Raw genomic sequence first — 26,597 nt, 5'->3', positions numbered from 1 at the left:
GGGACAGCGCCACTGGTCGCTCACGTGGATTTGGTTTCTTGACCTTCCACGAGCCGAAAACTAGTGGGAACTACACCAAACAAACGCCCCTCTACGCAATTGTATTGTTTTCTTCCACTGTTTACACTTCGCTATAGTTATAGTCCACTTCTGGGTGCATCCCGGTTGCTTTTTCTTCTTCTACTACTTCATCCATGGAAATAAGATATATCTCACCGAGGTCATCACCAACCCCAGCAAGCTACAAAAACTAAATCAAGTGAACATATGTCATTGCGGGACTGAATGCACATGAAAAAACTGGGAGTGTAAAATCGAGCTCGAATTCGACATCGGGACTCAGTCATAATCACAGATCACAGACCACCTTACCATTTCCTCTCTTGTTACAAGCGAAGCCAGGCCCCAGGTAAAAAAAGACGTAAAAAAACACAGATTGGAAAAGAAAAGAAAAAGAACTAGCGTGCCAGTAACATTTTAAGACACAGAATAGCAACACTTGCATTTATCCATGTTGAGTGGTTTAACGCTGGTATGGGTGGAAGCCGCGGTGGCCTCCTCGGCCGCCGCCACGGTAGTTTGCACCGGGCTTGCCTGCGTTGCGAGGTCCCGTGGGAGCATTGGCTGGCGCGGCGCTCTGTGGCGTGGGGGTGGATCCTGTTGATGTTTTGGTTAGCTTTTGGGAAAGACGGAGTTGGGATCGAAAGGGGTATATGCTATGTCGAGCCTCGAAAGAACCACATACCACTACCCGTACTTCCGACGCGCTTCATACCTGAGGGTCCAGTGGGGATGTTTGGCTGGGGTACTTCATCGTACATGCCTTCCCATGAGGTCGGCCCGCCTTGCTGGTAAGGCGAGTATCCCCGAGGGTCCATCGAACGGCGGACTTGCTGCTGTTCGTACTTCTGCTGCTCGAAGGCGATCTGCTCATGGGCGTTGTAGCCTGGGCCGGTCTGGCGGTTGGCGTTGTTGAAGTTTCCTGACATGCTGGCCGCGTTGGGGCCGGGACTGGCGTTGTCGCTGCCGCCGTTACTGGGCTGTTGCTGCATCATTGCACCCATGTTTGGCATCTGCTGCTGGGAGACTGGGCTTTGAGGGTTGGGGCTCATGCTGCCCTGCTGCTGGTTGCCCATTTGCTGCATCTGTCTCATTTGCATCTGCTGCATCTGCTGCATCATGGCTGGGTTCATGGCTCCCATGTTCATGTTGGGCATACCACCGCCTTGGGAGGCGACCATCTGCTGCTGCATCATGGCGAAGTATTGCTGCATACGCTGCCAGTATTGGGCCATGACTTGAGGGGTCATGCCACTCGCAGGTCCTTGCTGTCCACCCTGCTGTTGACCTCCCTCGTTTTGGTTCATGTCACGATATCCACCGCGGCGGCCGCCGCGTCGGTCATCATCGTCGCGCAGGTTGCCACGGGGCTGCGCCTTCTTCACCTCAATGGGCTTGCCGAGAATCTCGAGAGGGCGTGAAAGAGCGTTCTCCACTGCTGCTTCGCTGTCGAAAGTCACAAATCCGAAACCACGGGGACGACCAGTGTCCTTGTCAATCATGAGAGTAGCGTCGACCACGCGTCCGAACTGCATGAAGAATTGCTTGAAGTCCTGCTCAGTAGCCTCCTGGCTGACACCACCAACAAAGATCTTGCTGGTCTTTTCCTGCTCATCACGGGGAATGGCACGCTTGGGATCAATCTTTAATTGCCGTTAGTGACCACACCATGGAAAGATCAATCGAAGGTCGTACAATCTTGCCGTCCAAATAGTGCTCCTTCACCATAACAGTATTAACAGTCTTCGGGTCGCGGAAGGTCAAGAAACCGAATCCACGCGAGCGACCAGTGGCGCTGTCGCGCATGACAGTGCATTCCTGGACCTCACCGAACTCCGAGAAATAATCACGCAGAGACTCTGAGACGAACGTCAGAAAAAATTTGCACGGTGTGCACGATGTACATACGGTCCGTAGTCTCCCAGTTCAAACCTCCAATGAACATTTTCCTAGCCATAAGGATTAGCGGTCTCCTAAAGCATCGACGTGCATGGACAAAAGCAAGCGAATGATATCAAAAGTAAGTTGCAAGCGTGTCCTGGCTAATTGGGCTGGCGGTGCTATGCTGCTATCCACGAGTACAGCTAATGCGACTGTCGTAGCCTTGTCAGGGCAAGTCCTCCTCGACAGGATCACTGTCGCGCCCTTCCCCAGTATACGTTCAACCCGACCAAGCTGATACTCATGGGATTTAACGAGAAACCAACTGGTTTACATGAGCCGTGATAGTCTGTGTCCTCCCTTTTCTGGCTCAAACCGGGCGAAGATGAAAAGCGTAGAGGTGCAAGTAGTTCAGTCGTAAAAAGTGAATTGTCACTGTCTGTCTGTCTGACCTGGGAATTCACTGCCTTGTCTAACAAAGTCCGAAGCTAAGTAGAGGCGGCTTGATAATCTCCCTTCCGACAGCGTAGCTACTTCTTGCTCTGCTCTATCAAGGTATATCGACAAGAAGCTATATAGTATCGGGTGTACTATATATAATCGCTTGACAAAGATCCGAGGTTTGTTGCGTTTTCTGTGCATTTGTTTCCCAAGCCGCCGAGTGATGTTTTGTCTCTGCGGTTGGATTGCGGAGCAGATATCGAAGTGCCCTGGCTTTGGGGAATGGATTTTGAAATTTTGATGGCCGGGTCATGATTCTCCTCGAACAAGCATGCTGATCGATCACCGAGCCCATTCTTGTTCCCCTCCAGCAAAGTCTCATATCAAAAGGCCCAATGTAATCTCTTCTCAACAACTTCTCAACAAGCGAGGCACTTCATAGCCCGAAACCTCGTTTCCCATTGCCCATGGCGATTTCAGAAGCGTGAATAGCAGTAACGGTTGTCCGCGAAAGTATGTGCCAGCAAAGCACAGCCCAATGTCAAGGAGACGCAAACAATTGACGCATGATTTGATAAACGGGGGAGCATGGAGGGATCAGTGGACTTACCCGTCTTCTTTAATTCCAGTTCCCTGAGACTCGGGTTCCGCAGGGGGTGGTTGGGCATGGACAGGGGCGCCGTATGCGTTTCCATGACCATTGTGATAGCCCGTGTCATAGTCGGAGGGCTGGCCGGCATTATGCGATTCTTGAGTCTCGACAGGGGCGGGCGCAAAATCCAGCCCGGAGTTCAGAGCGGGCGCAGGAGGGGGATTCTCTTGCGCGGCAGGCTTTGGGGCCTCAACAGCGGAGGTGGTGCGGGTGGTGGATTCGTCGGCATCGTAACTGACAGAAAGTGTTAAGAATTGAGGTCTTCCATGTAGAGTAAACACATACAGATCCGCGAAGAGATCATCGCCGTCCTCTGGGTCAGCCATAGTTAGCGATTAGGAAATAAGTGAGATAGTTTTGACGTGCTGCCAGCACAAGTATCAAAGTCCGAAGAATCTGAAGAAAGAGTGGAAAGCTGGAGTGAAGAACTTCAAGGGATGAGGTGGGCTGACTAACAAGATTACTCCCGACTTGCGACTCAACGGCAATTGTACTTGAGCGCATATTATCAGATTCCCAGATTTGCTCTTAATTTACTTATTTACCCTGTCTCTTTACTCTACGATGCTGTTTTAATCTGCTGAGCTCCTACATGGCCTGGAGGACGGCACGCTGCAGCGCCACCCCGCACATCTATTAGCCCCATGAGATCAAGATCACTTTGAATTCCCACAATGGCGAACAAAAAAGGGCAGGTAAGCTACCTATCCTTGGTTGTCGTGATCTTGCACTTCTCTTCTATGATCTGAAGCTAACTGTGTCCCAGGAGATGGTTCAGGTTGGTGAGTGCTTCTCCCCTTGCATTTCAATCACAGTTATAGCTCACATGGTCTCCTTTTCAACTTGGCAGACAATTCGGAGTAAGTCGCAAGCCTGGTATTTTCTATTCTGCAGCTATATCTAAGCTGTAAAGCGCATACAATGCTGATTATCTCTCTAGACGTACAGAATCACCTTTCTGGGCCAGCCGAAACACCTCTCTAAACCAGGGATCGAAGATATATGGTCCGAATACAGTTGTTGGCGCATCATACTCCCATGCCAATCTTGTACAGTGTGTACCCCTGCGACCCTACGGACGCCATTTGCGGAAATGGTGATTGACAATGTGTCTTCTTGGCAGAGCTACATCCTCCCACTCACGCCCCAGAACCCCGCCAAAGTCATCGGCTACCAATGTTGCATCGCACTTGAATCGCAGGCCAGGAAACGTGGTCGCATCGCCTCCCCGCCAACCCTATCCTGGCATTATGACCCCAGGGGTCGACGAGTGGAGTCGTGACCCCACCGAAGATGATGAAGATGATGATGACGAGATTGTATACGACGACGACGAAGATGAATTTGGGCTTCCTAGCCTGGCTAGTATGAGAAGAAAACGGTCCGTGCAGTTAAAACCGGAGAATCTGGATACTGGTGGTGGGGCTGGAGGCAATCTGTCAACACTTGGATATGGGTTGGCCTCGAATAACAGAAGCCGGGCGGACAGTGCAGACATTGCGGAAGAACGTGGTGCGCCAATGTATCCAACCGCGCGGAAGGGAGAGGGCAAGATCCTCCGGCCTCAATACAAAGACATCTTGCAAGGTATGTATGGGTCGAGGGAAGAAGACTGGCTTGTGCTAATTGGCCCTAGATCCTGCCAATGCGTTGAACCTCATTAATCACTCTCCGCCACCCACAAATGCATCGCCGAAAGAGAGAGACATCCACTCTAGTCGCCTTACACGAATCAACAAGTTCAAGCGCATTCTGCAGGCAAGCACGGTATCCCCCACTGAGCTACGGAATCTCGCTTGGTCAGGCGTTCCGGAAGAAGTGCGGCCAATGACTTGGCAACTTCTGCTGGGATATCTCCCTACAAATAGCGAGCGTCGTATCTCCACGCTAGAGCGGAAGCGCAAGGAATACCTTGATGGAGTCCGACAAGCCTTTGAACGAGGCAGTGGAGCAAGCTCTACAAAACCGCCCGATTCGACCAAGAGTCGCGGCAGAGGACTGGATGAAGCAGTCTGGCATCAAATCAGTATCGACGTCCCGCGCACCAGTCCTCATATTCCGTTGTATGGATACGAAGCCACTCAACGGTCCTTGGAGCGCATCCTCTACGTCTGGGCTATTCGTCACCCGGCAAGCGGCTACGTCCAAGGTATTAACGACCTGGTAACACCATTCTGGCAGGTCTTCTTAGGTGTTTACATTACCGATCTGAATATTGAACAAGGCATGGATCCCGGCCAGTTACCCCGAAGCGTGCTGGACGCGGTAGAAGCCGACACTTTCTGGTGTCTTACAAAGCTTTTGGATGGTATCCAGGACAACTACATATATGCTCAGCCCGGTATTCATCGACAGGTCAGAGCGCTACGGGACTTGACAATGCGCATCGACTCGACACTCGCTAAGCACTTAGAGCAAGAGGGTGTGGAATTTATGCAATTTAGTTTCCGATGGATGAACTGCTTGCTCATGCGGGAAATGAACATCAAAAATACGATACGCATGTGGGATACTTATATGGTATGTTTGTGTCTACTTGGAGGTGCTTTCAACGGATACTGACCGTCATGATAGGCCGAGGAGCAGGGCTTCTCTCGATTCCACCTCTATGTTTGCGCCGCATTTTTGGTCAAGTGGACGGATCAATTGGTCAAGATGGATTTCCAGGTATGAACTGCTAGTATAAATGGCCACCCTCCCGATATACTAACATCAACCTAGGAGGTTATGATGTTCCTCCAAGCATTGCCTACGAAGGACTGGACCGAGAAAGACATTGAGCTCTTACTCAGCGAGGCATTCATCTGGCAGAGTCTGTTCCAGGACTCGCGCGCTCATCTTCGGCCTGCTGGGGATGTTCCTCCTGAAAATGGTATCTTTTATTGATAGTAATCATAATTCATCATCCAAGTTCCCGGCTTCCATGGGATGTTTCCGGGCAGAGACATGGTGCTTCGCTCAGTTGAAATGAATTCCCTTTTGGTTGAATGCCCACAGCAACTTCAAGAAATCATTCTCGTCACACATTCTCGCACGCTTCTCTGCGAGTCCAGTCTCATCCTCCAAGACCTGGCGCACCTTTTCACGGACGAGCTCTGCAACCTTGCCTCGCTTCTTGCGCGACGCTCCGTTCTTAAGCGCTGCTTCAATGCGAGCGTTGGTCTCCTCCTTGAAGAAGTCAGGGACATCGTCATCGTCCATGTCCATGACCTCGTCGGCGGGCTCCTCAGGAGCCTGCTCCTGCTCTTCGCCCATATCCATTGCCATCGCATCGTCGTTGGCGACCTCGGCCGGACCATCCTCCACCGGGATGTCGTTTTGTGCACACCATGTTCGGTAGTTTCCTTCTAGCATGTCCATAATGCTCATGGTACCAATGAAACTAGACCGAAGGGTCTTATTCTTACGCACGAAAACAATGCGCAACAGTCCGTCCCATTCCTCGTAGTTGATCTGTGGCCGCGGGTTCTTGGGAACCATTCGGATGACACTGGACTCGACCTGAGGTGGGGGCTTGAAGTTGTTCTTGCCGACCTTCATGATGTGGTCGATCTTGGCCCACATTTGCGCGTTGACTGAAAGTCGACTGTAAAGCTTGTCGCCGGGCTTGGCGAATAATCGCAGGGCGAATTCACGTTGAAACCTGTATGAGAGTTACGTTAGATCTTGATGATACACATAGCTTTCGCAAGACGGTTTTGGCAATGACATACATGAGAATACAACTGCGAGGAGCCGGAGATGTAGCCAGAAGCTTGAACGTGAGAGGAGAGGAGATCTATACTGCATTAGAAACAGTCATGACCCTTGCAGCCGTGGGATATACATACCTGGTAGGGGTATTACTGATGCAGACGTCGAAATATGGGAGCTCCGTCTTCATCACGTCTCCAAGAATGACATCCAGACGCTTTTGGTATGGGGTAGATTGGAATCGCTTGGTGACTTCAGCAGCCATACGAGGATCCAATTCAACGGCAATACACTTCTTCGCCTTTTCGAGAATCTTGGCTGTCAAGTTACCAGTTCCGGGGCCGATTTCAAGGACGATCTGGAGATCGTATAGCGTCAGTGTTTGTAAATCTAGTTAATTGCCTCGAGAACTCACGTCGCTTTGCTTGAGCTCGGCCTTTTCCACAATAGCAGCTATACATCCAATTATTAGCCATAACAGATATACTGTAGATAAAGAATAGCCTACCTGCAATACCAGGGTTCTTCAAAACGTGCTGGCCAATATCAGTGTTCATCTTGAAGATGCTGTGAGCAGCTTTGGTCTTGGCAGCAGCATCTGAAAGGCCTTGTGAAGCATTATTACGCTTCTGTCTCGCGACTTTAGGCATTTTGTATGAAAGAACCTCAACGGTTCAAGAAGTAAGGAAAGAAGAAGACCTGCGCATCGACTTCAATGTGGGCAACTTTTTTTGGCCGATAAGATTGCCGGCACCGGATTAACTTTTCTCACGCCCGCCTTTCCTTCGCCGTGACCTCGAGCTTCCTGAGCTGTGTCGTGCCCAACATGGCGTCCGGACGAAAAGATTTCCTGAGCCAGCAAGCGCCTGACAATTATGTCGCTGGTCTTGGTCGTGGTGCGACCGGTTTCACCACTCGCTCCGATCTTGGCCCGGCGCGCGAAGGACCTACACCCGAACAAATCCAAGCTGCTCTGAACAAGAGAGCACAGCAACTAGGAGCCGCTGCACCTACTGCCTACGGAAACCAATCGCGCGAGAAAGGAGGGAAAGAGGACGAGAAGGAAGAAGACGATGAGCGCTTCCAGGATCCGGAGAATGAGGTGGGACTGTTCGCATACGGACAGTTCGATCAAGAGGACGACGAGGCAGACCGCATTTACCAAGAGGTAGACGAGAAGATGGACAGGCGCCGGAAAGCTCGCAGGTTAGTCTTATACTCCCCTTCCCCTTAAAACCATTTGTTCATCGGGTTAGCCCCGGTTGTTTGGACATAGTACCGACTTGAATCGCTCGCCACCTACAGGGAAGCCCGAGAAAAACTCGAAGAAGAAGATTACAATCGCAAAAACCCGAAGATCCAACAACAATTCGCCGATTTGAAACGAACCCTCGCCTCGGTGTCTGAAGAAGATTGGGCCAACCTCCCCGAGGTTGGTGATTTGACGGGCAAGAATCGACGAGAGAAGCAGAACCTTCGACAGCGGTTCTACGCCGTTCCGGATAGCGTCATCGCTGGCGCTAGAGACTCGGCCCAATACGGTACAACAGTCGCCGACGATGGAGCGCAACCAGATGCCGGTGATGGAGAAGCCGATGGTACTATGACAAACTTTGCAGACATCGGCGCGGCGCGTGATAAAGTGTTGAAAGTTCGACTTGACCAGGCTGCATTGGGATCATCTGCGGACACATCATCAGGAAGCGCCACGAATATCGACCCTAAGGGCTACTTGACTAGTTTGACGCAATCAGAAGTGAAAGCCGGTGAAGTCGAGGTGGGCGATATCAAGCGAGTTCGGACTCTGTTGGAATCCGTCACCAAAACCAACCCGAAGCACGCTCCTGGTTGGATTGCACTCGCCCGTCTTGAGGAGCTTGCTGGCAAGATCGTGGCCGCTAGAAACCTCATCGCCAAGGGATGTGAGCTTTGTCCGAAGAGTGAAGACGCATGGTTGGAAAATATTCGACTTAATGAAGGTCACAACGCCAAGGTCATTGCAGCAAATGCCATCAAGAACAATGACCGGTCTACAAGACTTTGGACCGAAGCCATGAAATTAGAAACCGACACTCGCGCCAAGAAGAACGTTCTCAGACAGGCTATTCTACACATACCTCAATCCGTTCAGATTTGGAAGGAAGCCGTCAACCTGGAAGAAGATCCCGCTGATGCGCGTCTGCTTCTGGCAAAGGCTGTCGAGATGATCCCTCTATCAGTCGAGTTGTGGCTTGCCCTTGCTCGCCTAGAAACCCCAGAGAACGCACAAAAGGTCTTGAACGCTGCTCGCAAGGCCGTCCCTACCAGCTACGAGATTTGGATTGCCGCAGCTCGACTCCAGGAACAGATGGGCACTTTTGCTAGGGTTAACGTTATGAAACGTGCTGTTCAGGCTTTGGCTCGCGAGAATGCCATGCTAAAGAGAGAGGAATGGATTACGGAAGCTGAAAAGTGCGAAGCAGAAGGCGCTGTACTTACCTGTGGCGGTATCATCCAAGAGACACTCGGATGGGGACTGGACGAGGATGACGACCGAAAGGATATCTGGATGGATGACGCAAAGTCCAGTATTGCCCGTGGTAGATATGAGACCGCCCGTGCCATCTACGCCTACGCTTTGCGGGTGTTCGTCAATCGCCGGTCAATCTGGCTGGCAGCAGCAGACTTGGAGCGTAATCATGGCACCAAAGAAGCACTCTGGCAGGTGCTCGAGAAAGCCGTAGAGGCATGCCCCCAGAGTGAAGAGCTCTGGCTCCAACTCGCCAAGGAGAAGTGGCAGTCCGGCGAGATTGACGACGCACGCCGAGTCCTCGGCCGTGCTTTCAACCAAAACCCCAACAACGAAGACATCTGGCTGGCCGCTGTCAAGCTGGAGGCCGACGCCAAGCAGACCGACCAGGCCAGAGAGCTTCTTGCCACGGCTCGTCGCGAAGCAGGCACAGATCGTGTCTGGATCAAGAGCGTTGCTTTCGAGCGCCAGCTTGGCAACACCGACGACGCCCTCGACTTGGTCAACCAAGGATTGCAGCTTTTCCCGAAGGCTGATAAGCTTTGGATGATGAAGGGCCAACTATATGAAACACAGAACAAATTCCCACAAGCACGAGAGGCATATGGTACAGGCACTCGAGCCTGCTCCAAATCTGTTGCCCTGTGGCTTCTCGCCTCCCGCTTGGAAGAGAAGGCCGGTGCCGTCGTCCGAGCTCGGTCTGTTCTTGACCGTGCTCGTTTGGCTGTACCTAAGAGCGCTGAGCTCTGGACTGAAAGTGTGCGCGTTGAACGCCGCGCCAACAATATTGCCCAGGCAAAGGTTCTCATGGCACGTGCTATCCAGGAAGTCCCATCATCAGGCCTCTTGTGGAGTGAAAGCATCTGGCACCTCGAGCCGCGGGCTCAGCGCAAGGCTCGCAGTTTGGAGGCTATCAAGAAGGTTGAGAACGATCCGATCTTGTTCATCACTGTTGCTCGCATCTTCTGGGGTGAGCGTCGTCTGGAAAAGGCCATGACCTGGTTTGAGAAGGCCATTGTTGCCGATAGCGATTACGGTGATGGCTGGGCTTGGTATTACAAGTTCCTTATGCAGCACGGCACTGAGGAAAAACGATCAGATGTCGTCTCCAAGTGCACGTCGATGGAACCCAAGCACGGCGAGATCTGGCAGTCCATTGCTAAGGACCCAGTCAATGCGTACCGATCTACCGAGGAAATCCTGAAGCTTGTCGCGAATACCATCAACTAGCTGATTTGGTCTTTTCAAAGGCGTTATGGGGGTATAGAGCCCATGGAATTGAATTACAAGGATGTATGTATCAGACAGCAAAAGTCTAGAGCCTTTGTCCAGAAATGGAAATCAACGTGAAAATCTAGAAAGGGGCCAACCCGCGTATAGAAAGTGATACGATGGAGACACCACTAACCAAAAATGTCCGCATAATCATTCTTTATGTCCGCATAGAAACTCCGGCATAAGCCACAATTGACGCCAGAATGCCGGCGATTGGCCAAACTGACAGGGCTGTGGAGAATTCACCGGGGTGATATGTATAGAACAGCCGAAGTCGTGCCGGTACCCGGTTTTTGTATATATCTGTAGCGATGGCTCGTAGTCTTTTAGATATTCTGTACACTATGGCAGACCTCGAGAAACAGGTTGTTCCTCACGATGAGGAGGTCAAACAAGATGCCAATCTCGTCGATTTCGACGGCCCAAATGATACAGAGAACCCATTCAACTGGCCCACATGGAAAAAAGGACGCCAATTGGTCTTGATGGCCTTTAATACATTCATAACGTGAGTCCGGCTGGTACTTCCAGTTGAACGAGGCTAATCAGCGCACCTAGATAGTCCTCTAGCCTCATCAATGTTCACCCCAGGAGTCAGCGATGTAATGAGAGAATTCAACGTCACCAGCAGCATGCTGGGTTCCTTCGTCGTCTCTGTCTACATCTTGGGCTACTGCTTCGGTCCATTCCTCATCGCCCCTCTCTCCGAGATCTATGGCCGTGTGGCATTATATCACAGCTGCAACCTGCTCTTCCTCATCTTTACTATCGCCTGCGCCCTCGCCCAAACTATGCCGCAGCTCATTGTCTTTCGCTTACTGGCCGGCATGGCAGGTGTCTGTCCTCTGACGATTGGCTCTGGCACCGTCGCCGATATGGTCCCCAAGGAGAAGCGAGCCGGTATCATGGCCATCTGGGCTATGGGCCCTATCCTCGGTCCGGTCGTTGGCCCTGTCGCTGGCGGGTTTCTGGCTGAAGCCGAAGGCTGGCGCTGGGTGTTCTGGGTCATTGCCATTGTAGTATGTCTACAGTTCTTCCTCCTTTTTTACCCACTAAAGCTGACAGTGTATAGACTGGCGTGATGATGATCCTGACTATTATTTGGTATCGCGAATCCTATGGCCCCGTCGTCCTTGAGCGCAAGGCTGCTCGTCTGCGCAAGTCCACTGGCAACCCTGACCTCCGATCAATCCATGACAAAGGCAAACTCGACCCGAAGCTGTTCCTCTCGGCGCTAGCCCGCCCGTTGAAGCTGCTCTTCGGCTCGCCGATTGTGTTCCTCGTTGCGCTGTTTGCCGCCACGACGTACGGCTATCTCTACCTCATGTTCACCACCATCACCTCCATCTTCGAGGAGAAATACGGCTTCTCGCATGGTATCGCCGGGCTGGCGTACCTGGGCTTTGGTATCGGGAGTATGCTGGGCTTGGTCGTCACCGGCGCCGTGGCAAACCGCATCGCTAGCAACCATATCCAACGGGGCTGCTTCACGCCTGAATCCCGTCTGCTACCCATGATGGTCGGCTGCTGGTTCATGCCTGTAGGCTTGTTCTGGTATGGCTGGTCAGCCCAGGCGGGCACCCATTGGATTGTGCCTATCCTAGGCACCGGCGTCTTCGCTGTGGGACTGATGACGGTCTTTATGTGTGCCAGCACTTATCTGGTTGACTCGTATCTTCGATATGCTGCATCCGTCACGGCGGCTAACACGGCGCTGCGGTCGTTGGTCGGGGCTTTGTTGCCTTTGGCTGGGCCATCGATGTATGCTGCTCTAGGGCTGGGGTGGGGCAACTCGCTGTTGGCGTTTATTGCGTTGGCAATGTGTGCCGTGCCTTTTCTCTTCTGGAGGTATGGAGCGAGGATTCGTACTCACCCACGATTCCAGGTCAATCTGTGATGTATTACGGATCAAGTACGCCTCTTGAGGCCTAATTCACTGGCATTCATTTACTGCTGTTTGCAACCGTGATATCAATTCCTCTTCCGGCCCAGTCGCCTTGAGATGACCGTTCTCCAAAAACCAGTTCACTGGTATCAAGCCGGTTTTACACCACATGTGATGCTGCCCTCGAGAAGCCAAGTGTACTCCAGATGTATTGCTATTATACGGGGAGCCGCACTGTTGGGATCTCCTGATGATAGCCCTAGTGTGGACCGATGCCCCAGCAAACAATAGCCACCGCTCGCATTGTGGACGGTCCATTCTGAAGCTCAGACATCGACTAGAGGCCCGCATAATAGCCCTTGTTCATCAGCACCGGGGCAATGAGAAAAAATCTGCACAAGTTCTACTAGTGCACCGCAGGATGCATCGGACCCCATGATTTGGGATATGCAGATTGAACGTTTGTGAAGCTTGGGTGCTAAGCAGAAGTCTTAGCTTCACGAAAAGTACTTTTCTTTAGCAAAAAATTGATATTCTGTGCGTTTTAATAGAAAATGTCCCAGGGTAACTAAATTTGTACTGCAGAGACCAATTAATTCGTATTGAGAAGCTCTGTCGCAAATAAATAGAAGAAGATTTACCCTTAACCGCATGCGTAGCGGCTGCGCAACTCTTTGACTTGACCATACCGCATGATACAGCTATTACAGACATTATATCTTAAGTATGCGCATCTGGTGATGGCATTTGAAAATTGAAAACTTTTCGCGCTTCAGCCTAGATCCATGACCAATTGTAGCAAAAAAACGAAAGCAGCATCTAGTCTACTTAGATATACTGGAGATAAACGAGTCCCATGCTTCATGATAAGACGTAGGTTACAATTATGAAATAGGCATAGTATCTAGTCTAAATGGTTCTGATTCTTAGATTCTATTCCCACGGCATAAAGTGGAAGTTCAAACAGATCATATGCGCGCTCTTGGCTAGAGGTAAATGCCAGGCCGTATTAGGCTGCTAGGCACGCCGGCCACCTCGGCCGGCGCCTATGAGGATGTTCATGCATGCTTTACGACCCATACGGCTCCCAGTCAGTTCTTCAAAGCGTCATTCACTGGTACCGCGTATGGCATATCACTCTCTATCTCCAAGTTTACCGTTTCTTTCAAGGGGAAGCCGGTGAATGCGGCTCTTGCACTTTATCAAGTTGTGTACGCTCTCGATGCGGTTTCGGTGGCTTATAGTGCGATTGGCTTGCACTGCCAGCAAATCAAGGAACACGAACGCATTCATTTTATTATCGAGAATGGCGGAGCGGCAGCCAATGTTATCCCTGTTGCAGCAACTAGTGAAAACCAGGTGCACAGTGGAAGCCTGAAAGAACGAAGGGAACTCAAGGGGTCATGAAGTGCTTTGAGCTGCCATTGCCCATTAGCATCATGGAATCCACAGAGTACGTTGCTGTCAACTTGCCCACAATTATTATCGGCATATATTGATTGAAATTAGTATTCTCGAATACGCGGATCTGAGGCCAATTTTGGCACAGCGCTCGAGTGTGACTCGGGAAAAACCACTGCTGGAGCTGGATCTACCGATCAGGGTATGTCCACTGGAGTGCTTTCCATTGTCTCAATTGCTAATACCTCTAGGCGACATGTCCTGTGTTTTCCCTCTTTCCATGCTCATTCAGTATCGAGACCGCGCCAGGAGCATGGGACCATCAGCTGGCTTCACTGCTGCTGCTGGAAGTGATGGCGCTTTCTTGACGCGTCCGCTAAAGGCATGGCATGTGCAGCGCGGAATATTCTCTCGGATGATGCTTTAGCGAAGAAGGTACAAGAGCGGATAAGGTGACTCGCTAGATTTATATGCGATTAGACACTAAATATGTTCTACATTTCTCATTTAGATATGAGGTATATCTACGGCGTTACGTCGAAGGCGTTCAGCGAACTACCAGGAAGCTACGTTTACTTCTATATTGGGTTACGGAAATTGATTCATTCTACATTTGCGCCTAGGTCGATCTTCTCTTACGTTTATAAAACAGTCAACTGACAAGTGTGATGGCGCGTAGCTTGTAACAGCTCTTCAACGTGGATGAAAGAAATGTAGTGAATGAATGGAATTCATGGGTATCGAACAAGCTTGACCTCCTATCCCCAGCAGGGAAATGAGCCGTTGTTTCGGAATTTTTTTCTTCTTGCCTCCTCGTGATTCAATCCGTCTCAACTGCCCTAGCTTGTCCTTTCGGTAGGAAGAATGTGATATTATACATCGCCGAGTCGCCTTGATAACGACCGAGAAAGAGGAATGAGTGGGAAAGTAGGACAAGAAAGTCACAATCGAGAACGGATCGCAAAGACATATCTTCAAACTCCGAATCCATATGCAAATCATGCGGCGCCACAACGGTGACAGCCTCCCTTAGTAGTACCTAGACGCCGTGAGCCTCCCTTCCTCCAGACCGAGAACAGAAACAAAAAGCAGAATGAAAAATGTAATGTGACAGCACGCAGGAAAACAAAGAGAAATGGTAAAATGGAAAAAGGGGTGGGTATAAAATTCTCATGCGGCCATGGACAGACACTCGTCAAGCAATGAGCTCAACTGTTCTCGGTCCCCAACACCGCCTCCTTCCCAATCCAGGAGAGATTCATCTTCGTCCAAGTCCATCTCGTCTTCTGCGGGTTGTTTGATGTCCTCATGCGGTTCAACTCCGTCCTCCAAGCGATCTTGCTTTTCTGTTTCGAGCTCGTCTTCAAAGTACCCACCCATGATTTGGTCCACAATGAGCGGCATATGGCCGAGAACACCGCCGCCCAGCTCCAGAGTGAGCCGCAGGTCTCTGACGCCCAGAGGTCTCCGAACACTAGCCTCACGTGCTTCAACGGGGAGCAAGCCTGTCGCAGCGTCTTTCGCAATCTCCCCACGTGTGTATGCAAGTTCTTCGATCTCAAGTTGTTGTCGATATTTGCGCATCATCATGTTGTTGGTTGTGCCTGAAGGTCCGTTCGAACGTGTGCGCGAGAAAACCGCAGACAAAACTTCCTTGACAAATGTTTCCGTCGCAATAGCCATAAATTCAGCGCAAGGGAGACCAGCACCGCTGGGGAGGGATTCTTCGTAACATATGGGGACCATTCGTGAATAGATGGATTCGGCGTCGGGGAATTCACCCGTCTCTGCGGCGAGGGGTTGAGCATATCGTTTTCGGATTTCCAGTTCCCAGTCTAGAGCAAAGGAAAATTGTTAGGGCCTATTGTGTGCAGAGGGATGTCCACGGGCACGAAATTGATATCTTGTCCGTCGAGGGGGTGGTAGCGCCTTACTGGTCTTGTTCAGCCCTCCTGCACTTGCAGGTACCTGACTGGGTAGTTTTATTTGCTTGACCAAATGGGATTCCTCAAGCTCCGTGGGCAATGTCTCGTAGTTATCGCGCTAGTTGTGTTGTCAGCCGCCTGTGGGAGAAAAGATATCGCTGTCGAGACCACATACCTCGGTGATGGCCTTTATGCGCCGGCGATCCCTCGGAGGCAGTTGCATAACCTCAGTCTTCAACCTTTGTTCCGCAGCATCTCCGGAGACAGGTTTCGAGATGGCCGATGGCTTATCATTGGCCGATACCCAGTTTGCGACGCCATGATCGGGGAGGTCGCGCGTGAGATTTCCGATGAGCGCGCATACAAAATTGTTATGTAGATGTTCATTTTTCGGATCTGCGCATAGGAAATAGTCGACTCGTGACGTGTATTCGTTCTGATTGTAATGTCCTAGAAACGGGCAAGAGGTCAGGAGGTCAGCGAGCCAAGTCCAATTCGTGGGGAGAAAGGGAACAGTCTTCTTAGAGCTCGAGCTATCACTCTCTTGTCAGACATCCAATGCGATTCAGCTCATACCTAGTAGGAAAAGGGCTGTGGACTCCTTGTACTCGCTCCACTTGTCTCCGATGGCGGCCTTCAGGTCCGTGTAGGCATGCTCCAGGTCCAGCCGCGGCACCGATATCAAAGCCCGGGAAGTCTTGATTGAGGCTGCACCGTTTGGCGCGGCACCTTTGTTATTTGATGCAGAGTCACTCCGACTCAAGGCGGCCGGGTCGATCTGCATGGTTGGAGAGCGCGACGGGCTACGCCGAAGGGCAGGGTATATCGGCACCTACGCCTTCATCAAGGAGGATTCTGGGGATCAAATCAGAAATAATTGAAGAAAAGATAGTTTCATACGGGAAACCGATGAATAGATGATGGAAACTGATGAGGTGAAAGAGATTGCGATGGGTTTGGGTGGAAGGGAGGTTCCGAGTTGCGAGTTCCCCGCCAGAAACGGATACATCGACCTGCGCGGAACTCAGCCTACACATTGGCATTGGAGATCGCCTCAATGGCAGTCAATGGCATTTTTGAGAGGCTTCCTCAATGGGTTTCTCAATAGGGCCTCAAGCTAAGCTAGCTACATTACATCTTCACTCAATACCTCAAGCTGCCCAATCTCCGCATTGATCTCCGAGATCTCGGCATCTACAGTGTAGATCGATTCGATAGCGATCAATGGCATTTTGAATGCCTTTCGGAATATGTGCTCAATAGGTTTTCAAGCTAGCTGCACTACATCTTCACTCAATACACCAAAGAGCTGTCCAATCTCCGCAATGATCTCCATGATCTCGTTTGATAATTGGCCGGTCACGAGGACTGGGTATAAGCGTCAGCGCTGGATCGAAAAGGATAACATGACATAACTCACTGTAGGCATAGAGCAAAGCGCAGTCTTCATCTGTGGTCTGCTGTGATGCTTCACAGTCCAGACGATAGCGATAGATGCGAGCTAGCAACCGGTCACGGGCATGTTCAATGCTAGGAAGCACATCGCTCAAGGGATATTCAAGCTTCATTGATGAAGCCATGACTGAAATCTTGCTTAGCACGATACGCCACAAGATAAATGCAAATCATAAATACTAACCTGATAATAGATGACTAATGCGAGCAGAGAGTTGCTGTCGCTCTACTGCTGTGTATCGAAGGAGATTGATCTCGCCTTCAGTAGCAGGATCATTCTTCATCAGCTCGATGTTCATGGTATGGAATGAGTTTACCATGATGCGGGTGCGGCGGACAATGTTGGCATAGGAGGCTTCAGGGAATGCACTCTTCAGCTCAAACTCGAAACCCGCTGCATCTTGAAGAGACTCCAATCGTGCCAAGAATCTCTCGATTTCAAGCTTCTCTCGCGGAGTCATGTACACAACATTCTTCCCCTCTTCAGCCATGATCGATAGGGGGTCCCGCTTCCAGACGAGACCCAGGTGCAGCCAGAGAAGACTCAGGCTTTCCTTCAGTCTGCGCCTTGCGCTGATGGGCCAGATCATGCGTGTGATGACGATTCCCCAAATACATCCGGACAGCACAGCAACGACTCGATGAAGGGCAATTTCACTCATGATTGGATTCACGCCGCCTTCGTCTTCGTCGTTGTTTGCCTCCTTTTGGGCAAGAGAGTAGCCGTATAGCACAGAGAGGTTGTATGTGAGCATGATGAACCGGCCCATCGGACCATTACCTCGAACAATGGTAATGTATCCGGTCCAGATAGCCATAAGCCATCCCAGGAACGCAAGGCCAAATACATTTCCTGACGTGACCTCCCATGCTACAATGGCGCAGACTGCTCCCAGGCAAGTACCGAGGAAACGGGAATATCCCGTCGTATTCGAAGCGCCGATTGTCATCGAGCACACTAACATGTACGACAACAGACCCCACTCCCCGCGCCAGTGTGTATAGAAAGGGCGAGTCGAAGGAAGAAACGCAGGCAGGGCGTAAAGAGCAGCTCCTGCTCCGACCTTGATGGCGTATTTTGTGTCATCTCTTCGTAAAAAGCCAAGGCCTTTCCATATACGGTAGCCTAGTCTTTGTTTCGTCGTATCTCTTGATGAGGGTGCTTTGTGGGCACGAATGTTAACAGGCACTCTGTTGTGTGCAATCAATCCGTCCGATGCATGGCGACGGTGGTTGATCTGATTATTGGTATGTGCACTGGGAGTTGGCTCTGCAAAGGTCATTACAACATCGAGAGACCTTTTGGCGTACTGTGTGTACTTACCGGCATCAAAATCACCTATTTTGGCGGTCTTTGTGCTTTTTGGCCACTGCCAGATTTTAAGCCAAGACCAGGATCGTCCGTGAGGCCGCTCCTCAACTTCGAGCTGCAACTCATCCAAGATAGCCAGCATCTCTTGGAGCTGTTCTCCGAATTCAAGAAGGGAAAAACTGAAGTGGCCACAACTTGCTGAGACTTCCTCAAGGTCAGCCTCGGCTTCGTGGCTCTTCATATTCATAGTTTCCTTTTGTTGGTATAGAGATGCAAGTGTCTTTTGGCGCGAGTCTTTATATAGTTCCAAAGCCCGGTCAAGACTGATCCGCAGACGACCATTCACTGAGACCTTGTAGTTTGGAGCAGGTCCAAATGGGATTTCCTTGAATATTTCTTTCAATGTGAATGCCAACGATCGCTTCATCCAGTCAGCTTCTATATAAAGAGAACATTTCGTTTCCAACTTACCATCGATGGCCCCAAGTGCGAGATGAAAATAGTAAAAACATCTGCTGGAAGCAGTGATGGTCTGGGTGTCGATTGGGCGCTTTCATTTTGACGGGTACGCATGGAGCTACTAGGAGACAGTTCCTCCTCTGGTCGCTCGACGATAGGCTCCAAAAATGACCCGTCAGGGAATGACCACGATTGCTCAATGGGTGTAAAGTAGTCGGCATGAGTTGAGGCACCCTGGTAATCACCCGCTGAGCTAGACTCACGGGCGATAGTCTCGCGGATCAAACTGAACTGGAGGGACGCTGCATTGCGCAACCCTCCCATGTTGTGTGTGATATCTTGCACCCAGCGGACAAGCTTTTTCTCAAGCCTATACTCCTTTTCGGTTCCAAACACATAATGTTCAAGTTTAGCTTCTCGAACAAGCTTATCAAGCTGTCCATAGGCCTTTCGATGTCTGGCTTCTGCATCGACAAATTCAGCCGATGCAAGCTCTTCCTCTGATCCGCTCAAGAAGCTTTCCGTAATAATTGCCAGCATGATAGCCAATGTATCAGTGACCGTGACAAGATTCGCGCGCAGCTTTCTTCGCGCCGAAATGGGAAAGATGAAATAAGACACAGCCATGACAGCTACCACACCCATCAGAACCATCTTCAAGACCTGGAAAATCTTAGCAAGTGATAAATCGCCGCTCTGCACGGCGCCCTCTTTCGTCAGGACAGTAATCGTCGAAAGCGCAGTAAGTGAACAGGCAACGTTCACCAAAGGATCTCCGAGTCTTTGCTTGGTCCAACCAACAAAACCAAGTCCACCGCCACAGAAAACAATCAAAACCACTGCGTGGCCAAGAACAGGCTGCTTCAGTGTATCCTGGAAGAACATCTCCACAAACATACTCGTGATGGTCAAGAAAGAGGAATAGCAGAACGCCAGGAACGCGCAGATCAAGGCCTTGAACATCCCACCTTGGGACCTGGCAGGGTGAAAGTAGACGGTGACTGTAGCCACCATGTGTTTCCCATCCTGGTGTCCAAGCATCGCCGAGACTGCGGGGATGAACGTTGCAAGAGATCCGATGAAATACGCGAGACTGTACTTCAACACTCCAATCCCCGGCTCGGATCTCGCAAACTGGCTCGCCTGTTCCCACGTGTCGTGCATATAGCGGGAGAGCCTTGGGATATATCCATCATAATGTGTCTGGATCTCGTTCGTGAGGAGTCCGCGCCGTTCATCGTGTTCGTCGGTTGGCGTAGAATTGCGGAGGTTCACGAGGCCTTTGAGGCGCTGGCCTGTCTTTGGGAGGACGAAGGTCGCCTGACGCAGCTTCGGCGGATGTTAGCGGGTCTTGAAACTCCCACATGGGACAGAATATGAGGGCATACTGTAGGGCGCAAGCGGCGCGAGCTTGAGCTTCCAGACGGCATCTTCAGGTTTGTCTCACGTCACGGACTTGGCGCAAACTCATTGTACGAGCCTCATTGCGGAGAAGTAATTCCCTGGAGACTCGAGACGTCAGAGAGACAACGAGCGGAGGCGCAGAGAGCTATGCAGGTCAATTTGTTGGCCGGCTACGATTGGAACAATATTTACGGCCACCTCCCGCCTGTCACCGCCACGCACTCACTCTTGTTTACTCTGCCAACTCTCCGATGCCTGACATCTAACGTTTTATTTCGAACTGGCCAGGAGTTGAACTCGGCCTTGATAATTTATTGATAGCAAATACACTCTCTATTGTAGACCTTCCACTTTCCACTTCTTCACCGCAGCGTCAGCACCGACGGAGACGATCTTCTCGCCTCCGTCGACCCAAGCGACTCCATGGACACCCTCCTTGTGAGCATTCTGCAGCTCGATCCAGTCTCCTGGCTTGGCCAAGCTCCAAACGAAGATGTTTGTGTCCAGCGATCCACTCACAACGTGTGATCCCGCTGGGTTCCAGGCAAGGGATGTGATTCGTGCGGTGTGTGCTGTCCAGCGGTCAGTAACCAGACTGCCATCTGAAACCTTGAAAACCAGGACACGTCCTCGCAAGTCACCGACTGCCAGGTGGGAGGCATCTGGGGAGAAGGCAAGGGAAGAAATTGGGTTGCGAGAGGCATTGATGTCCGCTCGGGGAGAAAGTCGAGAGCTGGAGATGGCGCAGATCTGGACTGAGCCATTCTCGCCTCCAACTGCTGCCATGGAGCCATGTGCCGCGACAGTTGTAGCTGCGAAATCCGTCTTGTATTCTCCAGTCTTCTTGCCATCCTGGAAGATCTCAACAGCTTCACTCTCACCGACCAGGACGGTCACGTCACCAGCCGCAACGCCCTTTGGCTGTCCATTAAGCTTCGAAGCGCTACCGGTGTAGGTCTTGGCAGCAGCATCAACGGACCGGATGGTGTCGTCCCAGCCGACACTATAAATTCTACCGGATCCCTCTGATGTTGTCGCAAGCCCAGCAACGTAACCGGGGTGGCTCTCTCCCTCAATCTCCTCAGCAGTGCCAGTGGCAACGTCCCAATTACAGACTCTTCCGTCAAAGCTGCCTGTCCACAGGGTTTCCTTGTTGTCCACGGTGGTCTGGTTCAAAGAGGTGATGCTCTTCTGGTGCCCAGAGACAACCTGACGGGGCTTGGGGGTGCCTTCGACCAGATAGTTCAGGTCACCGCTAAGCGACAAACTGATGAGCAAGTCATCGCTTCTTCCAGGGGGCCAAACAACGCCAACCTGGTGGTCGCGAACAGCCATAGCACCTTCTTCTCCCAAGGTCCAGGTCTGTGTTGCCTTGCCAGCTTCCACATCCCAAATCTTAACAGTTCGATCGGCACTTGCGGTCACGAACTTTCGGGAATCCTTGGCCCAGGAAACACCAAAGATACTACCATTGTGTTCGCCTTCGCCAATCTGACCCTTGGTCTCACCGGTCTTGCCGTCGTAGAGCCAGATCTTCCGGTCAGCGCCAACGCTGACCAGGTGCGAGCTATCTGGACTAAACTGAACCCCATAAATGTAGTTGGTGTGCTTGTCTGCAATTCCCATGTTGAATTTGAAAGGCGCTCCATGGTAGAAGACCGTCTTTCGGTCATCACCAGCAGTGGCAGCACGCAGAGGCCTCTGTTGCCTAATTGACACAGTGTTGAGTTGTTGCGTGTGGCCGTGGATCTCGCCAACAGTGTTTCCACTGTCCCAGGTAATGCAGTGTCCGTATCGCTGCTTGCCGTCACCGACAGCAATAATGCGCTGAGAGTCACCGTCCCAGGCTAGATCGTTGATTCGTCCATTGACAATGCTGTATTCGCCCTTGGTGATTCCTTCGCCGACACAGTCCCAGACTCTCACAATTCCAGCAGCATCACCACTGGCAACGTAGAAGCCAGATGGGGCAAAACGCGCAACTGTTGTCTGGGCCTTGTGCTCGGTGTACTGTCTAGCGACCGCAGGGTCATCAATTGAACGCAGGAAGATTGATTTGTTGGACTGTAGTGGATAGTGTCAGATCTATACAATTCCATTGGAGGGAGCTATCAGGAAGACGTACAGCATAGGCCAATCGCTCGCCTTTGGCATCGGAGGAAAGCTGGGTGGGCTGGCCGCGGGTGGTTGAGGGGCTCGCAGCCCAAATGGACTCTTGGAGATTGTCAGGACGGCAAGGAACTATATGAGGGTTGCAGGATCTCACCATTCGTAAGCGACATTGCTGGGGTGCACTTGGAAGTGTTTGGAGGAGGGGAGGATGTTTATCGACTGACGTACCCGGCCACAATAGCGGGGAACACCAGCCACGTCCGAGCTGCAGCTAAGCAATTTTGTCTACTTCGTTAACTACAGAGTAGAGCATCTATCATATATGTAGTCTGCGGATCTACGGAGTATATCACTACATAACCGAGGTAGCTCAGAAAATAAATGCATAGCGCTAAGTAATAATACATGAAGTGCCCATTCAACCAGGCACCGGCCTGTACTTATACAAGAATATCTTCTATCAAGATCTATCCCAGGCCCCAAAAATGATATACCCAAATCAGAAGAAGCCACCAGGGCCCTCCATACGTGCCCGCATCTCAGATGCAATGATCTCAGGGTGTCGGTGAACACTGGGCATAAGACCCATACCGATAGCTCGTCGCAGTGCCTTGGCCATCTTGCGCTGGTTGACAGGTCGCAGGCCGGTTTCCGATCGGTGCTTGATACGGCCCATGGAGGTCATATATTCGGACATAACGGCGAAGTTCTATTGAGAAGGGCCGTGTCAGCGGATGTTCGTCATAGGAATATGTCGCATTTGCAAAGATAACAGGGGATGCTGCCAACCATACCTTGTACATGTCCAATGGGCTCAAGTTCAATGCGTCAAAAGCGTCCGAGTGAGGGCTCTGGCGCTTTCCCCATTTCTTCATCTCCGCTGGGCTCAGATCGTGAGGGGCGTAGATGTCTCCAGCCTTGAACTCGCGAGTCTGGAATCGTTCCAGGGCCCGGCTCTCACCCTGCACCTTCTGATCCTCAAGGTACTTCAGGCGGCTTGGTAGCCGGCGTCGCTGGAGCACATTGGAGTCTATCGCAAAACGTTAGCGGTTGTTGTCACATTCGAGCCATTCTCCCAATATCCAATTTTCGGAGAGAAAAGCGACGATTTGGTTCAGTAGGGGTAGCACATACGCTGTGAGCCTGTGTTGCGCTGCGAAGTGAAGGCGCTCATGGCTGCGGTTGAGCTCGAGCGACTCGTCGACAAGCCGACATTGGCGGTGGTCGCGACATTGCGCAGTAAGGATGATGAGAAGAGATTCAACGACATATTGTCTGAGTCTCTTAGATTAGTAGACGTTGATGGCTTTGGCAGGGAGTCCGGGACCGACGTGGAGTTGAGATCTTTTTTCGCCAAGACTTCTTCCGCCTAGCAACGTCCAGATCTCTCCAGGTCGCGACCTCTCCCATACATTCCCACCCGAGACTCCAATACTTCTGTTCGGCTCGATTTGAGCGTTGAGCTCAGCTCTCAATACACCATGCAGTCCCACCTCACCAGAAGGGTCTTCCGGGCAATCATCAACAATGAGCCGCTTCGTTTCTCACAATGCCATCGAAACCGGCTGCTCCATACAATAACTCCTCTCCGTGTACGAGCTCCTCTTCCCGGCCTCCCATATATGCCACGTCGTACGCTATTCGCCTTCAACATGTCCCAAGCTTCCGAGGGACAATCGACTACTCTACCCTCCGAGAAAGGTCTGAAGCCAATGGCAGATTTGATGAGATCACTTGTCGATAGAAGCAGACCTCCTCCCAATGATGTCCTCGCAAAGGCATTCCAAGTGTTTTTCGCTACACGGCTCGAAACACCAGGGACTATAAACCTTTTCCAAGCTCGCCATTTGAATATCACATGGAAGCATTTGAAGAAGCAACAAAGCGAGCTGGAGGAAGAAGAGTTCCAGAATGTCTTCTCGATCGAGAACCTTGAGAAAGTGCTGTATGTGCTTAATGAATGTGAAATTCCTCAGGAGGCTCGCGAGACCGTCCTGCGCATTGGACGATTCGCATATAATGAATTGTGCGTGGATCATGGATTTGGCGCGAATAAGATTAGCAGAGAAGCTATCATCCTCTATGTTAATCTCACGGCTATGAATGGAAATCCCGATGAGGCCAGACATACTGTCTTGAAGTATATGAGCCAATTGCGCAAGGCTAAACCATCGCCTTGGCTCACCGTGCTCAAAGGATTCGCCCTGAAAGACGATCTGCGACAGGTGCGGAGAATCGTCGAGGAATTCGAAAGCCATGGCAACAAGTTTGATAGCAATTCTCATGTTGAGCTGCTCAAATTCCTCATTGACCAGGACCAGCTTCACGCAGTCCAGACTGTCTACAATTTCTCGATCTCCGACCAACCCGAACCTTCCCTGGCCGCAAAAGAAGCTGTCATCAAATATTGTATCTTCAAGTCTCAAATCGAGTGGGCTTCAGCAATTTATGAGACTCTTCCGCATGATCCCAGCCCGGACACTGCCAGGATTATGCTGCTTTGGGAAGCAGCACAGGGAAGTAACGCTTCTGCTATTGCACAAAAGGTTGTCGCATGGCTTGCGAAGAACCCGCGACTCAAGTCATTCATCACAATTGACGTTGTGAATGATTTGCTTCGATTTGCCAATGTTCTCGAGAGACCCCAGTTGGCTGCTGATTTCATGAAGTTGGCAGAAGAATGGGGCCTCTCGCCGGATGAGCAAACTTACACTTTGCAATTGGAATCCCGCATCCAGGCTGGCGATGTCAACGAGACACTGAAGCTCTTGGAAGACAAGGTCGACCCAAATTCCCTCACAACTGAAAATCTGCCACTTGCCAACAAGCTCATCACGATGCTTTGCCGGTCCGAAGAAAAGGACGCTTTGTTCCAACAAATTTCCTCCCTCCTCGATCCTCTTTTCCAGGACAACGTCCGCCTGGACCCCAAGACCGTTGCAGCATTGACGCACCTGCTTCTCTACCGCCACGATTTGGAGGCTGTCTCAGATCTCTTGCGTCCAAGGCTGGGAAACTACGACGACGAAATGAGGATGTGGGTTCGGACTGCGCTTACGGACTTCATTCTGGATATGACCCAGACTGATACAGAGGCATGGAACGTCTATGAGCTTCTGAAAATCGCATTCCCAGAGACAGGTGTCCCAATGCGTACTAAGATTATGTCTTCTTTCTTCGAACGCCAGCGCAGTGATCTTGCCGTCCAAGTATTCGGACACATGCGCCAGGCGGAGGAATTCTCCCGTCGCCCCAAGCCAGACACCTACGCCCGCTGCTTTCAGGGACTGTCTCGCACGGCTGATGCCACCAATCTGGAACTCGTGCACAATATGCTGAAGCTGGACGTGGAAGTTGACCTAACTACCAGAATTTTGAATGGCTTGATGATGGCCTACGCTGCATGCGAAATGCCAGAGAAGAGCATGGATATCTTCAGACAAATTCTTCAGTCTGAGCAAGGTCCTACTCGCCATACCATCAGGATCTTCTTCAAGGTCTGCGAGAAGCACCACAATGGTGCCCAAGAAGCTTTGAAAATGATTGCCAAGGTCAAAAAGCTGGAAATCACTCTGGATCGCCCGCTGTACTCAGCATACATGGAAGCCGTGGCAGCGCAGTGCGAATTCGATCTGGCAACCGAGGCCATCAACAACATGGAGGCTGAGGTTGGAGTCCTTCCAACCAGCAATACGTGAGTGTTTGTTTATGATTTCCGGTTTGTGAGCACCGCTAATACATCCTCAGTATCGGACTCTTCTACAACGCTATCCCGTATCAGTACTGGAAGGACGAGGTTGAGAAGTGGGCAATCGAGAAGTATCCCGAGCAATGGGAACATCTGGTTAAGACGAATCGCACTGAGCACGAAGAGGGGCTCAAGTTCGATGGCATCGTCAATGAGGTGGTGGTTTAATGCATATATCTCGAGACCACGTAACCCAATGTATATTATTTTGAATCATGCAACTGTTCCTGCTACGTCGTTTGTGTCCTACGGCATCTTTAGCATAACATGTAGATAAAAGCAGTTTACTTGACCTCCTCTGAAGCTACTAACTAGTTCGATCCCGTCCCATCCTAAACCGCAATACAGATCTTTCATTCCGTAAAATACTCATAGATACAATTGA

The 26,597-nt window shown here is 51.0% G+C and overlaps 12 protein-coding genes across 12 annotated transcripts; 5 read left to right on the top strand and 7 right to left on the bottom strand.

Annotated features, from left to right (window-relative positions):
• Positions 1-294: 294 nt before the first annotated feature.
• On the bottom strand, positions 295-2,017 carry N7446_011015 (uncharacterized protein; the record flags this gene model as incomplete). The annotated part of the gene is made up of 4 exons (XM_058519758.1): positions 295-657; positions 746-1,703; positions 1,756-1,919; positions 1,969-2,017. The coding sequence occupies 4 exons, from the start codon at positions 2,015-2,017 to the stop codon at positions 524-526; spliced, it is 1,305 nt and encodes a 434-aa protein (XP_058367282.1). The 3' UTR covers positions 295-523.
• A 971-nt stretch (positions 2,018-2,988) lies between these two features.
• Positions 2,989-3,436, bottom strand: N7446_011014 (uncharacterized protein; the record flags this gene model as incomplete). The annotated part of the gene is made up of 2 exons (XM_058519757.1): positions 3,320-3,436; positions 2,989-3,268 (listed from the first exon to the last, which is right to left on the bottom strand). Exons 1-2 carry the CDS (start codon positions 3,358-3,360, stop codon positions 2,989-2,991), a joined length of 321 nt encoding a protein of 106 aa, XP_058367281.1. The 5' UTR covers positions 3,361-3,436.
• A 272-nt stretch (positions 3,437-3,708) lies between these two features.
• Positions 3,709-5,920, top strand: N7446_011013 (GTPase-activating protein GYP1; the record flags this gene model as incomplete). The annotated part of the gene is made up of 8 exons (XM_058519756.1): positions 3,709-3,729; positions 3,801-3,816; positions 3,885-3,894; positions 3,975-4,088; positions 4,158-4,621; positions 4,671-5,554; positions 5,609-5,701; positions 5,756-5,920. The coding sequence occupies 8 exons, from the start codon at positions 3,709-3,711 to the stop codon at positions 5,918-5,920; spliced, it is 1,767 nt and encodes a 588-aa protein (XP_058367280.1).
• Positions 5,921-5,992: 72 nt separating this feature from the next.
• Positions 5,993-7,377, bottom strand: N7446_011012 (dimethyladenosine transferase; the record flags this gene model as incomplete). The annotated part of the gene is made up of 5 exons (XM_058519755.1): positions 5,993-6,677; positions 6,748-6,812; positions 6,861-7,085; positions 7,143-7,180; positions 7,236-7,377. 5 exons carry the CDS (start codon positions 7,375-7,377, stop codon positions 5,993-5,995), a joined length of 1,155 nt encoding a protein of 384 aa, XP_058367279.1.
• A 176-nt stretch (positions 7,378-7,553) lies between these two features.
• Positions 7,554-10,466, top strand: N7446_011011 (U4/U6-U5 snRNP complex subunit PRP6; the record flags this gene model as incomplete). The annotated part of the gene is made up of 2 exons (XM_058519754.1): positions 7,554-7,933; positions 8,033-10,466. 2 exons carry the CDS (start codon positions 7,554-7,556, stop codon positions 10,464-10,466), a joined length of 2,814 nt encoding a protein of 937 aa, XP_058367278.1.
• Positions 10,467-10,855: 389 nt separating this feature from the next.
• N7446_011010 (MFS transporter) lies at positions 10,856-12,408 on the top strand (the record flags this gene model as incomplete). Its single annotated transcript, XM_058519753.1, has 3 exons — positions 10,856-11,019; positions 11,074-11,530; positions 11,584-12,408. 3 exons carry the CDS (start codon positions 10,856-10,858, stop codon positions 12,406-12,408), a joined length of 1,446 nt encoding a protein of 481 aa, XP_058367277.1.
• A 984-nt stretch (positions 12,409-13,392) lies between these two features.
• On the top strand, positions 13,393-14,224 carry N7446_011009 (amidohydrolase; the record flags this gene model as incomplete). Its single annotated transcript, XM_058519752.1, has 4 exons — positions 13,393-13,755; positions 13,832-13,849; positions 13,906-13,999; positions 14,049-14,224. The coding sequence occupies 4 exons, from the start codon at positions 13,393-13,395 to the stop codon at positions 14,222-14,224; spliced, it is 651 nt and encodes a 216-aa protein (XP_058367276.1).
• Positions 14,225-14,967: 743 nt separating this feature from the next.
• Positions 14,968-16,506, bottom strand: N7446_011008 (TADA1 family protein; the record flags this gene model as incomplete). The annotated part of the gene is made up of 4 exons (XM_058519751.1): positions 14,968-15,632; positions 15,732-15,840; positions 15,898-16,172; positions 16,299-16,506. The coding sequence occupies 4 exons, from the start codon at positions 16,504-16,506 to the stop codon at positions 14,968-14,970; spliced, it is 1,257 nt and encodes a 418-aa protein (XP_058367275.1).
• A 483-nt stretch (positions 16,507-16,989) lies between these two features.
• On the bottom strand, positions 16,990-20,378 carry N7446_011007 (FUSC family protein; the record flags this gene model as incomplete). Its single annotated transcript, XM_058519750.1, has 6 exons — positions 16,990-17,090; positions 17,143-17,304; positions 17,362-18,447; positions 18,502-18,910; positions 18,961-20,277; positions 20,337-20,378. The coding sequence occupies 6 exons, from the start codon at positions 20,376-20,378 to the stop codon at positions 16,990-16,992; spliced, it is 3,117 nt and encodes a 1,038-aa protein (XP_058367274.1).
• A 307-nt stretch (positions 20,379-20,685) lies between these two features.
• Positions 20,686-22,634, bottom strand: N7446_011006 (WD40 repeat domain-containing protein; the record flags this gene model as incomplete). Its single annotated transcript, XM_058519749.1, has 3 exons — positions 20,686-22,416; positions 22,478-22,566; positions 22,619-22,634. 3 exons carry the CDS (start codon positions 22,632-22,634, stop codon positions 20,686-20,688), a joined length of 1,836 nt encoding a protein of 611 aa, XP_058367273.1.
• A 329-nt stretch (positions 22,635-22,963) lies between these two features.
• N7446_011005 (mitochondrial 37S ribosomal protein bS18m) lies at positions 22,964-23,734 on the bottom strand (the record flags this gene model as incomplete). The annotated part of the gene is made up of 3 exons (XM_058519748.1): positions 22,964-23,173; positions 23,259-23,494; positions 23,599-23,734. The coding sequence occupies 3 exons, from the start codon at positions 23,732-23,734 to the stop codon at positions 22,964-22,966; spliced, it is 582 nt and encodes a 193-aa protein (XP_058367272.1).
• A 151-nt stretch (positions 23,735-23,885) lies between these two features.
• Positions 23,886-26,516, top strand: N7446_011004 (uncharacterized protein). The gene is made up of 2 exons (XM_058519747.1): positions 23,886-26,158; positions 26,212-26,516. Exons 1-2 carry the CDS (start codon positions 23,946-23,948, stop codon positions 26,378-26,380), a joined length of 2,382 nt encoding a protein of 793 aa, XP_058367271.1. The 5' UTR covers positions 23,886-23,945; the 3' UTR covers positions 26,381-26,516.
• The last annotated feature ends 81 nt before the right edge of the window (positions 26,517-26,597 follow it).

Source organism: Penicillium canescens (assembly GCF_028828765.1).
Source record: "Penicillium canescens strain IBT 15451 chromosome Unknown utg000008l_segment0_segment0, whole genome shotgun sequence".
Classification (NCBI taxonomy): domain Eukaryota; kingdom Fungi; phylum Ascomycota; class Eurotiomycetes; order Eurotiales; family Aspergillaceae; genus Penicillium; species Penicillium canescens.
This window is presented reverse-complemented; position numbering and strand designations above follow the sequence as displayed.